The sequence below is a fragment of the Poromitra crassiceps genome, assembly GCF_964638095.1.
Source record: "Poromitra crassiceps genome assembly, chromosome: 9".
NCBI classification, from domain to species: domain Eukaryota; kingdom Metazoa; phylum Chordata; class Actinopteri; order Beryciformes; family Melamphaidae; genus Poromitra; species Poromitra crassiceps.
This window is the reverse complement of record NC_139630.1, coordinates 44,660,867-44,675,108: the sequence shown is the minus strand read 5'-3', so window position 1 is coordinate 44,675,108 and position 14,242 is coordinate 44,660,867. Positions and strand designations below refer to the sequence as shown.

Here is a 14,242-nt window from a genome sequence, read left to right as displayed (position 1 = left end):
GTACTTGTAAAATTCGCCTGGAAACCCGTCGGTGCCTGGTGATTTGTTATGTTTAAGCAGCCGGATTGTTTCCGATATCTCAATCTCGGTAATAGGGGAGGACAGTTCCTCGGCTTCAGTACTGGACAGTTTAGGAAGTTTAAGACTACCTAGCCAGCTTTTAATTTTTTCTTCCTTATCTTCGACTTCTTGCACTTTATAAAGATCTCTATAATAATCGGCAAAGGCATTAGCAATATCTTGGGGTTGTATGGCCTCTACATTTGTGGTTGGATGTTTAATTTTTAAAACTATCCGGCTAGACTGTATTTTACGGAGCTGGAATGCCAACAGCTTACTTGCCCTATTTCCCATCTCGTAATAGGTCCGGCCTGTAAATCTGAGGGCCCCCTCTGCTTTATATGTCAACAGCTCATCTAATTTTTGTCTACATTTTTGTAGAGCATTGAGGTCTTCCTCAGCTCTATACTGTTTATGCTTCCTTTCTAATGTTTTAATCTCCTTTACTAAATTTAGCTCTTTTTTGAGTCGCTGTTTCTTTAAGGCTGTTGACATAGAGATGATCTTTCCTCTTATTACTGCCTTTGCCGCATCCCATAAAACTGATGGTGAAACCTCCCCATTATTATTGATATCGAAATAAGTATTCAATTCTCTACATATCCTCTCCCGTACGAGAGAGTCAGACATCATGGATACATTGAGCCTCCAATATTTAAAGGTCTTATTAGTTCCCAGGTTGAATTGAAGAGTTACAGGTGCATGGTCTGAGATGGTCATTGGTTCAATATTGCAGGATTCGACCTTGTCTATATCCTGCTTAGAAATACAAAAGAAGTCTATCCGAGAATAACTACCATGGACCCCCGACCTGAAGGTAAAGTCTTTCTGCCTGTGATGGTGAAAACGCCACACATCTATAAATCCAAGTTCTTTTATCATTGCATTCAGTGATCTAGATTTCTTTGACATAGGTCCACTGTCAGGGGGAAGTTTGTCTAATTTTGAATTAAGCACACAATTGAAATCTCCAGCTATAATAATAATACCTTTGGCTTTACTAGCCAGAAGTGAGGCTATTTGTTTAAAGAAGTTAGGACAGTCTTCATTTGGTGCATATACATTTAGAAAAGTGAAATCTACCCCTTCAATGAATCCCAGAACCATGACATATCTGCCCTGGTCATCTGAGATTTCTTTAACTTTAGTAAAAAAAACAGACTTATTAAATAAAATAGCCACTCCTCTCTTCTTACCCATGTGATATGAGGCACTGTATATCTGATCCACCCAATCCCTCCTCAGTTTGCTATGTTCGGTTGTTGATAAATGAGTTTCTTGGATAAATGCTATAGAGCAATGCATTTTCTTTAATTGGCCAAGCAGTTTTTTCCTCTTAATTGGGTTATTAAGACCATTTATATTATAACTAATACAATTTAAACTTGTCATAGTATCTTTTATAGTGTATTGGTCTTATTCTATATAACATAGGACACATACATGTATCAATCTCAGTATATAGGCTTGGATCAGTTTCAAGGAACACAGAAAACAAAACAAAACAAAACTCAACACAACAAAACAAAACAAAACAAACAAATATGGGTCCCTATTCAATTGTAAGGGAAAACATAGGGCTTCCAAATTTCCAGCAGGCTGTCTGGCGTAATGTGCCATTGCAGCCTGCTCCCGATGTCTTATGGGCAGAGAGGTGTAGCTATCACTCTCAGGGAGCATTGCACTAAGTGCAGATAAAGCTAACCACTAAAAATGTGGGTGCTCACCCTTAGGGAAAGCCTTTGCCTTAAAACACAGGCTATGTGTGATCCGCCTATGGCTAAGTCCCTGACCTAGGAACCCAAATTCAAACTCAAATAAATTCAAAATATTTCCATTTACCAACAACTAAATATTTAGTCAAAATAAATCATAAATCATAATTCATAATCAGCAGCACTGTTTCTCATGTTCCTTGAGTGCAGCTAACTGAATTACCCATCTTCAGTCATGAGTGCTCTCAGGTCCGCCCCAGATAGTGACGTCATAGTTTGGTTCTTTCGCTGGTCCCGCCTACTTCCTTGTATACGCCATCTGTCTCTTGTCAGCTCTCTCTGTAGTCTCTCTCTTTCATCAATTTCAACAGAAATGCTCAGTTCTTTTAGTGTGGGGATTGCATCCGCCAGGGTCTCAAACACCTTCTCTCCTGAGTCGGTGGTCATCCTAAGTTGTGCTGGATACGGACACTTGGCACGTATCCCCTTTTCCTTCAGCTGCTTGATGACCTGACGCACTTGTCCCCGCCTCTTCTGCAGCTCTGGGGAATAGTCATGATCAAAATAGATCCTCTTCTCCTGAAATATGACTTGTTGTCCCCATGCATGCTGCAGGACGCGTTCTTTAACGTTGAAGTCCAGAAAGCGCACAATGATAGAGCGAGGGGGGGCGCTCGGGTCCCTCGGTTTAGCCGTCAGAGAGCGGTGTGCTCTTTCAATATTGATATCCAGATCGGACGATACTTTCAAAGTTGTTGTCAGAAGCTCCTTAACAAACGCTTTAGTGTCAATAGACTCACAGCCTTCAGGTATTTGGTAAATCCGTATATTATTGCGTCTGAGTCTGTTTTCCAGGTTCTCGAATTTCACTCTCGTCTCTGCATCTCTTTTTACAAGGTATTGGAGCGCCCTCTCATGTCTCAAACCTCTCTCGTCAACTTTGCTGATTTCTACCTCCATTTCCTTGATTCTTCCTTCTGTTTTCTCGATCCATTCATTTACCTGGGACACGGATTTCTCGAGTTTGTTCACTGATGATTGAGTGGCGATGTGTGCTTGTTGATTCTCTCTCCTTGCTTCTTGGTTTTCTCTCCTTAGATCTTTCAACTCTTTTAGAATGGCGGACTTTTCTTTCTCAACGTCCTCGTCAGATTCGCCAGGACTGGCATTTTCGCCTCGCTTTTGTTGATCTCTCCTTCTACCGCCACGAGTACCCATCTTTACTTCTTGCACTCACCACTCATCAAGTGCTGTTAAATATTTCAATAGCCTAGTTGTTGGTCATTTTATATCATGGGTTCTGCAGAGCACGAGACTCAAGCTGCTACCTCATGCATCACACAACCGGAAGTCCGGCTATATCTGTCTTGGCCCAGTATTTCACAACAACCCACCCACTGCAGGAGTGCTTCAGCTCTCTGCCCATGTGACGCTGCACCCACTGCAGGAGTGCTTCAGCTCTCTGCCCGTGTGAAGCTGCACCCACTGCAGGAGTGCTTCAGCTCTCTGCCCGTGTGAAGCTGCACCCACTGCAGGAGTGCTTCAGCTCTCTGCCCGTGTGAAGCTGCACCCACTGCAGGAGTGCTTCAGCTCTCTGCCCGTGTGAAGCTGCACCCACTGCAGGAGTGCTTCAGCTCTCTGCCCGTGTGAAGCTGCACCCACTGCAGGAGTGCTTCAGCTCTCTGCCCATGTGAAGCTGCACCCACTGCAGGAGTGCTTCAGCTCTCTGCCCGTGTGAAGCTGCACCCACTGCAGGAGTGCTTCAGCTCTCTGCCCGTGTGAAGCTGCACCCACTGCAGGAGTGCTTCAGCTCTCTGCCCGTGTGAAGCTGCACCCACTGCAGGAGTGCTTCAGCTCTCTGCCCGTGTGAAGCTGTACCCACTGCAGGAGTGCTTCAGCTCTCTGCCCGTGTGAAGCTGTACCCACTGCAGGAGTGCTTCAGCTCTCTGCCCGTGTGAAGCTGCACCCACTGCAGGAGTGCTTCAGCTCTCTGCCCGTGTGAAGCTGCACCCACTGCAGGAGTGCTTCAGCTCTCTGCCCATGTGACGCTGCACCCACTGCAGGAGTGCTTCAGCTCTCTGCCCGTGTGACGCTGCACCCACTGCAGGAGTGCTTCAGCTCTCTGCCCGTGTGAAGCTGCACCCACTGCAGGAGTGCTTCAGCTCTGCCCATGTGAAGCTGCACCCACTGCAGGAGTGCTTCAGCTCTCTGCCCGTGTGAGTGAAGCTGCACCCACTGCAGGAGTGCTTCAGCTCTCTGCCCGTGTGACACTGCACCCACTGCAGGAGTGCTTCAGCTCTCTGCCCGTGTGAGTGAAGCTGCAGACTGAAGCAGCGAACAGGGACCACAGGGCCTGGAATGTTGGCTGGGCCACATCCGAGGTGCCTGGGCTGACTTTCCATGATGTGAGTGTGTCGTGGGGGAGCTTTAAATAGTTCCCCGTTGTTGACTCTTCAGGATGGGAGAAGAGGACTGTGGTTGGAGCTAGGGGAATGAGGTAGCGGTTTGGGGGAAATGAGTACTTCAATAAGCAGAATACTGGGGTTGGCTTTTCAAATGTCCCTCTGAGACTCACAGATACTAATGCATTCTGCTGGAGAGGTCCGAGCACACCAGCAGGCAGGAGCAGTATTCCTGGAGTCTGCAGGGGTTCAGCTTGCTCATGGACCTTTTGACAGGGATGGACACATGTTGGTGGTGTGTGACCTTTGAGTTACGGGATGGTCGAATCAGCCTACTGAGTCAGCTTAGTCTGATAATTACACTGCATGGTTGTATAACTACCAGGAATATTAAGCTCTTTCACTGGATCAGGTGCACCCTATGGTGTACACCCTGGAATGCCGGGGAGAGCAAAGATGTTTATTGTGTTTTTTCCACTTGGGAAATGTTGTAGGGGTCAGTTTTGATTCCGATTGGATCCATCCATTCCCATCCTTTGTGGCTTTGATGCCTATAGACCTTATTCGCTAACCCCGGACAGCGCCATATTGTTGACATACCGTCCTGCAGCTGACAACTATATTAACGGTCTTATTGTCCTTTCTGTTCCATTACAAAATAGCGATAGTGATGACAGCAATAAAAACCCCAGAGTTGTTGTTTGTATGCTGCCGTTAATGCCTGTAATAATAAACAAAAGAAAAAACGAGGTGAACAGACTTTGCTGTGAGGAGCTGTCAGAAAGTTTCACCTGTCTCTCCTAACTATCCACACATCTCCTGTGCTGCTGACGTATCCTCCGTCTCGCTCCCTTCACGTCTGTGGACGGTAGGAATAGAAACAAACCACGGGGACTTTATTGCTGTCATTACTACAGCCGTGTGTAACGCATATCACCATCCGAACACAATTGGAACGATACAGGTAACGCTAACGGCGGCTAGCTTCCTATAAACGCTGCTCTTACATAGGCCGTCACTTAACACATTCACTGCCAGCCGTTTTTTTTTTACTGTAGGTAGCTTCTGCCAGAGGTTTTTTTTGAGGATTCTGGCTCATTTTACAAGAGCCGAGGATTATTTTCTGCTTGGACTTTGTGAACACAAAGTTCACAAAAGTACTAATAGAATGTGTGCTTTCTCTGTCTAAAAGAGTTAGTTTGTAGAGTTAGTAGTTATGTAGATATTAGCCGTTGAGTACAGCATGGTTTCAGCGTCTGAGACTGAAAGCTGAGATAATCGCAGTTTTGTGAAATTCAATCAAACAGGCAGAACAGTCACTTTAACCATTTATTTTTGGCATCAGTGAGAGATCAGACATCTAAACAATATAGTTCTGAACGCCCTCTCCTTCAAACTCCTCCCTCCGTAGGTGGCTTTCAGCAGCGTTTGTCACAAGCGAGTTTCTACTGCCTGTCTGAGCAGTGAGCAGCCTCCCTCCCTGGCGGCCCCCTCGTCGGCGAGTGTGGCTGGGGCTCACTCGTTTCTTGGGTTTGAGAGCTTTGATGAAGCTTTGTGCGATTCTAGGCTTTATGCTGCGTGTTTCAAAGTGTGTTTTCCACCCAGTCTATTTTTGGAACCCCCCACCGTTGTGCGCCCGTGTGCACCAGCGTGAAAGCGTTTTCGCCTACAGTATGAGAATGAGGCTCGTTCGTTTCTGGGTTTTCGGTTGAGCTCAGCTGCAATGAAGCTGCCTGCGTGCGATTTTGGGCTTTCTGCCGTGTTTCAAAGTGTGTTTCACCCATAATCTATTATGCAAATTTGCAATCCCCCACCGCCAGCTCCCAGCGCGATAATGCACAAAAGCGTTTTCGCCAATCCATTTTAAAGTATGAGAGAATGGTTTCCTCGCGCGTTCCCCTGCAGTTTTGGCTGGCTTTTTCTAGTCTGGAGAGCACTGTCGCCACTTAGTGGGTCGGTGGAATGGGTTGTACACGTTCGGTGGCTCCAATATTTTTATAGGAGACGTGGGGGGCGTTGATCCACGTCCCACCGTCAAAATCTTTTTTTTTTTTTTAAGACGAGATATCTCGTCATTGGCAGTCAACCGTTGGATTTTGTAAGACGAGATATCTCGTCAATGGCAGTGAACGTGTTAAGAGCTGCTGTGCTATGTGGAGAACATGGCTAGGGATGCACCGATATGAAAATTTTGGCCGATGCCGATAACCGATATTAACATTGCTGTTATGGCCGATAACCGATATTTACCGATGTCGATATGATCTGTATAAAACCACATTTTTATGATCATCACATTTTGTACATACTGAAAAACACATGTTAACATTGAATTTGAAAAAGTTATGCATTTCTTTATTTGCAAAGCCTTTGGAAAAGCCCATAAATCATAGATTTACTGCATTATTTCATATCAATGTGAAGAATTTGGCTGATAATGATAACCGATATTAACATTGCAACATCTGACCGATAACGATATGACCGATATGTTAAAAAATCGGCCGATACTGGCCGATACCGATATGATTGCCGATATATCGTGCATCCCTAAACATGGCGGTGGTGGGCGTGCCCGTACGTGAGTGACATCAATCGAATAAGGTCTATACTGGCTTGTCAAATATCAAATCACCAATTACCCAGCATTTCTTGACTTGGCAAAGCTGCTTAGCGGTAATTATTATTTGCACTTGCCTCCTCCACTAACTACTTTCCTTGCAGAAACCCTGGGGTGGCCTTACTCCTTATTAGGTACTTGATATTAGTATGTTATTTATTTATTTGTTTATTTATTTATTTATATATTTATTTTCTCTCCACTCCCTGTAGTTGTTCAGTAAACAGCCCACGTCATGGGAAAAGAACCATATGTGGAGTTCAGAACAGAACCACAGCTTTGTGGTCCCATTTTATTTTGGCACGTGGTTAGGGTGTATTTAAGGGAAAATGCAAAGAAAAAAAAACATGCAATGACATTTGACTCAATAAACCTTGTCACTGCCTTGGGGTGTAACATATTCCCACTAAACTCTTAAAAGATTCATATGAAAACCCTTCTCAGTTTATACTTAGTATATTAAGAAACTTAATAACTCGAAAATTACATTTTTGTGTCTTTGGATATGTCTAGTAACCATGGTTTGGAGGTCACTTTCGAATCTAACAACCTATTTGCATGTTAAAATAATAAAGGTGGTCTTTGGATTTTGGACCTTGGCAGCCACCGTGGCATGTAGAGTGCACTTCCTGCCCTGATGCAGAGAGCTTATTGTTAAATGGCACCATGGTTCAGCTGGCATGCAGTGAGAGGGAGAGGGGAGCAAGGCTGTTTGCACCTTGGCATGCAGTGAGAGGGAGACGCTCTTTGCACCTTGGCATGCAGTGAGAGGGAGAGGGGAGCAAGACTGTTTGCACCTTGGTATGCAGTGAGAGGGAGAGGGGAGCAAGGCTGTTTGCACCTTCACATGCAGTGAGAGGGGAGACGCTGTTTGCACCTTGGCATGCAGTGAGAGGGAGAGGGGAGCAAGGCTGTTTGCACCTTGGCATGCAGTGAGAGGGAGAGGGGAGCAAGGCTGTTTGCACCTTGGCATGCAGTGAGAGGGAGAGGGGAGCAAGGCTGTTTGCACCTTGGCATGCAGTGAGAGGGAGAGGGGAGCAAGGCTGTTTGCACCTTGGCATGCAGTGAGAGGGAGAGGGGAGCAAGACTGTTTGCACCTTCACATGCAGTGAGAGGGAGAGGGGAGCAAGACTGTTTGCACCTTCACATGCAGTGAGAGGGAGAGGGGAGCAAGACTGTTTGCACCTTGGCATGCAGTGAGAGGGAGAGGGGAGCAAGGCTGTTTGCACCTTGGCATGCAGTGAGAGGGAGAGGGGAGCAAGGCTGTTTGCACCTTGGCATGCAGTGAGAGGGAGAGGGGAGCAAGTCTGTTTGCACCTTCACATGCAGTGAGAGGGAGAGGGGAGCAAGGCTGTTTGCACCTTGGCATGCAGTGAGAGGGAGAGGGGAGCAAGTCTGTTTGCACCTTGGCATGCAGTGAGAGGGGAGACGCTGTTTGCACCTTGGCATGCAGTGAGAGGGAGAGGGGAGCAAGTCTGTTTGCACCTTGGCATGCAGTGAGAGGGGAGAGGCTGTTTGCACCTTGGTATGTAGGGAGAGGGGAGAGGCTGTTTGCACCTTGGCATGCAGTGAGAGGGGAGAGACTGCACCTTGGCATGCAGTGAGAGGGGAAGGCTGTTTGCACCTTGGCATGCAGTGAGAGGGAAAGGCTGTTTGCACCTTGGCATGCAGTGAAAGGGGAAGGCTGTTTGCACCTTGGCATGCAGTTAGAGGGGAGAGACTGTTTGCACCTTGGCATGCAGTGAGAGAGGAAGGCTGTTTGCACCTTGGCATGCAGTGAGAGGGGAAGGCTGTTTGCACCTTGGCATGCAGTAAGAGGGGAGAGACTGTTTGCACCTTGGCATGCAGTGAGAGGGGAGAGACTGTTTGCACCTTGGTATGCAGTGAGAGGGAGAGGGGAGAGAGGCTGTTTGCATCTTGGCCGGCAGTGAGAGGGAAAGGGGGAAGGCTGTTTGCACCTTGGGGCAGAGGAAGTGCTGGAAGTCACAATGTCCCCGTGGTTGCACAGCATGTTTACCTACCTGCCCTGGACACGCTTCCTCCCTCTGCCACTTCAATCAACACACTCTCTCTCTCTCTCTCTCTCTCTCTCTCCCCCTCCCTCCCTCCCTCCCTCCCACCTACAGTGTGCTTTCTGATTGTCAAGGTGTGAGACACCTACTGGGTTATTTTTAGTCATGATGCATTTGTATCTTTGCTTGGCTATATGACAGGCTGTTTATTATTGTACTGTGAGGTTTTCACATTTTAAAATAGCAATTGTAACTAGTGGATTTTCACTAGAGGTCAATTAATTTCTCAGTCAATTTAATCCAGATACAAAATGGCACTCGCTTATCTCATCTGTTGTCTTAGTTGCATTAAATACTAGTGTTTACTAATAGGCTTGATGCAGTACAAGATGAACCTTTGTCGTAAAAAATATATATATACATTTTCTATCCAGTTTTGTTTTAGTTGTGATCAGAACCTTGTCAAATGAGGCTATGGATGAGAAGAATGGAGCAGCACATTAAGGTGGAATCATTCTGTGGCTTTGTCTGATTTCATGTGGGCCTATTCTAGATCCTTCTGTTTGGTGTCCTGCTTTTGAGGTTCTTTCCTCAATGACGTCCTACAGTAGCCAATGTGTTAATTAAGTAACAGTCAGTCTCAGGAGAGAACCTATCCCAAATCCCAGTGTGATCAAAACCCAGAGATTGAATCTCTGTGAATACTGTGATTGAATATTGACCCTTACCTCAGGCACCCTGCATGTTTGTTATCCCAATACTGCCATGTCCAATGTCGATGTCCCCTTTCCTCCTCACTGATTATCTGCAGTGCAGTAAAGAGATAAAACCTCATCTTATCTCAGTTCAGCTCAGCAAGGATGCTAGTTTGACACTAATGCTGAGTGTAGAAATATTAATAACACCTGGCTAATTCTGATCCGCACAGCCTTTTGCAAATCACGTTTGTCTCCCAGCTTAAGTCCTTCTTTAACTTCTTTGCTCACATGGGGGGGGTATAAAAATAGAGAAATTATAAGAAGAATAGAAATAAGACAATCAAATTTTTATAAAATATATAAAATAAAGTGTCAAATCTGTGCATCGTCTTACAATCTAAAGTACTATCAAATAAGAAGTGAGAAAGAGAAAATATGTAAGGTACATAATACTATAATATATACATTAACAGTGTTATTATTTCCAGTGTTGGGCAAGTTACTTTAAAAATGTAATATACTACATATTACTAGTTACTTTCATTTGAAAGTAATAAGTTACTTTACAATATTACTGTCTGTATAGAGTAACTCGTTACTTATTACACTACTTTTGCATTACTTTCACCTAAACAACGGCAGCAGCAGAATGACATCACTGCCCTGGAACATCCTGAAACATAATGTCAACCGCCTTGAAGTCAGTGTAAACAATCCAAAATTCTAAATGTTATTCTTTTCCTTTGTTATTGTCATCTGTAGTGGTTATTTGCATAAAAACAGACTGATTAGGAAATGATTGTAACTTTATTTAAATATGTGCTTTGATTTTCTTTTTAAATAACTCAATTTGTAACTTGAGTTATGTGACAAAGTAACTGGTATAATATTACTGAAATCCTATAAGTAATAAGTTATATTACTGTTATATTACTGCTAAAAGTAATATATTACGTGTAATATGTTACTTTTGTAATGAGTTACCCCCAACACTGGAAAGATTCTTTCATGGAAAGAGCAAGTGTTCTTAATGTTGTGTACATGTGAAGTTGTTCTGCATCCAGATAGAGGTGACAGTACTGGAAGCAGCATCTTTGCTTTCGTAATATTGGCATTGGCAATAGTGGAGTTATGTAAGCAAGGGAACAGAGTGTGATTATATTATAGGGAGCCATTTGTAATGGGAGGCAGTGATGGTAGCTTAAAGGTTAGTTAAGGAGACTTGTGATTGGAAGGCTCGCCACTTTGAATTCCCAGGTGTGCTGGGAAAATCTAGTTGGCTAAAGGAAACAGGTAATGCGTTCCCTCCCCTTTATAACTGTCATCAAGATGCCCTTGAGCAAACCTCCTCCAGTGGAGTTGTTCAGTTGCCAACAGACTGGTTGCTCCAGTGGAGTTGCTCAGTGGCCAACAGACTGGTTGTACCACATAGCTCTCAGATGTGAATGTGTGTAACTGCATGGCTAGTGCAGAAAAAGAGCATGCATGCTCAGTGTCAGTGAAATATTTTCCTGGATAATTGCAAGTTTCAAAAAAGAATGTCAAGCTGTCGACCGTGTGACTGAGGTGCTGATGGCAAGCCAACAGAAGATGAGCCCCACACTCGAAGCTGCCCTGAACTGAGAAATACTCCTGTGTGCTCAATGGCATCTTCTTCAACTGCTTGGCTGTCCTGAACAGTGTTCTACTAATGACTCATCGCACATTGCTGAAAATAGCTGTATCTATATACAATACAGAGCCTTCAGGCTTACATATGGCTGTTACATAAGATGTTGGTAGTTGCTAAGATATGATTTGATATTTATCCTTACTCGACTTCACAAATGACTGCTATGCAGTGGACATAATGCTTGTTTTGTTTGGAAAAGACATCCCCAGTTTTTTCACTAATTTCTTTAAGTGGTTCATCTAGTTTAGTTCTCTGCACTTTGCCCTAGTAGCTCAAAACTTTTTCTCTGTCCATCCTTCCAGCTCCTGGAGCTCTTCGACAGTGAGGACCCCAGAGAGAGGGACTTCCTGAAGACCATCTTGCATCGGATTTATGGGAAGTTCCTGGGGTTGCGGGCCTTCATCAGGAAGCAGATCAACAACATCTTCTTGCGGTGAGAGAAATATTCATTTGGGAACAAATGAGAGGAAAGACACCAGGATTCACCAAGCTGTGTTGAAATTAGAGTTGTTTCCGATACTGATATCAGTATTGGAAATGCCTCCAATACTACCTAATACTGGATCCTATCGGTGAGTATGCGAGTCTATGCACAGATCCCATACCAGGTCATTTTATCATTTAAACCTGAGCCAGGCCGTACAACAATGATGGCATGCAATCATATCACATCCATACCGGGTTAGTAGCATACAGCAGCTAACCTAATGAGCTGGGCAGCTAACATCCCGCAGCTAGCTAGCCGCTAACGAGCAAAGCTAATGTGGAAAACAACAGGACAAAATGTTGTTTCACCTCTGTCGTGTCGGTGAACGTTTTCTGGTCTGTGACGGAGGAAGACAGAACCGGGCTGCAACAGACCAGCAGAGACTATATTTATTCAGCTTATTTAATGCTCTGAACTCTGTTTCTGTAGCAGCCGCTGTGCTGTGCTGCAGTGCACTGAGCTGCCCAGGTCAAGCTAACCACAACAACTACACAACACCTCCAGCCATTACTTTAAAAATAAAACCCTCAGGGCTAAGCGCTGTGTGAAATCCACTATTAATGACAACGTACGTATGTATTGGAAATCGGAGAAATCATTTAAATAAACTTCAAAACGACCTTCTGTAAAATTACCGTAACTCATTCCCCGCCAGGGGTTTCTGACCTTTCTCACTGATCTTCCGGGACCCACAGAATATTTTTTCTGTGACTATGTAAACACAGAATATCCCAAAAAACAGAAGAAAGCTTCTACTTTCATGTAGGTAGTTTTCATCGAAAACGCCCGTCTCTCTCAGAAAGCGCCTTCCCCAGAAAATGCCTTTTTGTGCAGCGGAGCGAAGGAGAGATTCACCCCGCACTCAGAGAGCGGACGTGGCGGGTCACACTCTCGTCTTGCGTGGGCGGGCGTTGGCTTCTGGAGCTCAATGTGTGGAGGTCTGAGGACATATTTGAGGGCTAAAATGTACACGATGTGAGGGTTCACACAGCGGATTACTAATCTACATGACAGGAGAAGTGATTTGTGTGCATTTACCTGCATCTGGTGAAAAAAATCCTTCAGCTTTGAGTGACTGTCACGAGTCCGTGTGACAGCGCATGGAGCTCGGGGGAAAGTTGCTCGTTCCAGTGCTTTGAGGCACCAGGCTGGAGGTGTTTTATGGAGCTTTTTGCTGAAGGGTGATCGTTGCTTTTTCTGCTGGCTGGTTTTGTGGGACAATAAACTCTGGCTTCTGGGCAACTTTAGGAGGGCAGTAGCACTTCATAAGGTGGCCAAGAGTGCCATCTATCGCAAGGAGGAACCCCCAGGGGAGCACGGGGAGAACATGCAAACTCTGGGGATGGGGACACATCCTCAGCGCTCACAGCGTCCCAGGCGGGAATCGAACCTAGGACCTTCTTGCTGTGAGGCGACAGCGCTACCACTGCGCCACCATGCCCCCTTTGCGGCAAAAATGTATCACAAAGCATATAATTAGATTATAATTTGTGTTATTATTCACTTCACAGCCCTAATATTATATATTTTTAACGTACTGGTATCTGATCGGTACTCTGTATCGGCCGATACGCAAGTTCACATATCGGAATCGGTTTTCGGGAAGGAAAAAATGGTATCACAACATCTCTAGTTGAAATCCTATTGTGGTAAGAGGTGGGGGTTACCTGTGTGTTGGTTAAGCATCTGATCAGGGGGGGAAGGCAGGAAAACTGTTAGAAATGAATGGGTGTGTGTGTGTGTGTGTGTGTGTGTGTGTGTGTGTGTGTGTGTGTGTGTGTGTGTGTGTGTCACTGTCAAACAAAAAACTGAAAAATCACATTGCAGCCTTTCTCACATCCCTGGCAGTCCTTAGATCCCTACACATGTCCCCTTCATTTCTCTCGTACTGTGATCACCCGGCTGAGGTGGGGAATTAAACTTGTATGTTCAGAGAGTCCTTGGTAGGAAGTCAGGCTTCTGTGGGCAGCAGCTTTGGGGGTTGATGATTGACGATGGATGGACATATGTGACCCCGCTGTGCAGGCTCTGTACATCTGCAGATTCAGGGTTTTTAGGTCCGGTACGAATCACACTGAGGATTCCTACATGAGCTTGAGACCGTTTTCACTGTTCTCATGAAAGGCAGAAGTCCACAGCAACTGACTGGGTATCACACTGCTTTTAGGCATGGCTCTCTCATCCAGAGCAATTGACCATGAATTAGTTTAAACTCCTAGATCACGAATATTACAAGCAACCTACAGGAATACAACACTTTCTTCAGTAAACCCAAAAAACAACAACAACAAAAAGCATGGCTGTCAGATAGTATCAACAGCAAGCAGCATGTTGATTATTGACTACTCTGGTTGCTGTGAAACAATGGGCTTTAGGTGACTGGCACTCTGGTTGCTGTGAGACAATGGGCTTTATGTGACTGGCACTTGATCTGGTTTCCAACAGGCAAAGTGGCATGGCCAAATGATTACACCCGCTTTGACCATCTGCCGCTGGGGTTAAAAATAGTGCCACAGTTGTCAGGCACGTGGTGCCATGGCACAGGTTTATGCAACACAGCGTGGTTTTAGGGAGAT

At 45.1% G+C, this 14,242-nt stretch overlaps 1 protein-coding gene across 1 annotated transcript in view; it reads left to right on the top strand.

The window, feature by feature from the left end:
* ppp2r5a (protein phosphatase 2, regulatory subunit B', alpha isoform) overlaps window positions 1–14,242 on the top strand; it is a 61,016-nt gene that overhangs the window by 35,934 nt on the left and 10,840 nt on the right. The window contains exon 5 of the mRNA XM_083643154.1: window positions 11,482–11,612. Within this exon, the coding sequence (XP_083499280.1) occupies window positions 11,482–11,612 (131 nt within the window). The remainder of the gene's footprint in view (window positions 1–11,481; window positions 11,613–14,242) is intronic.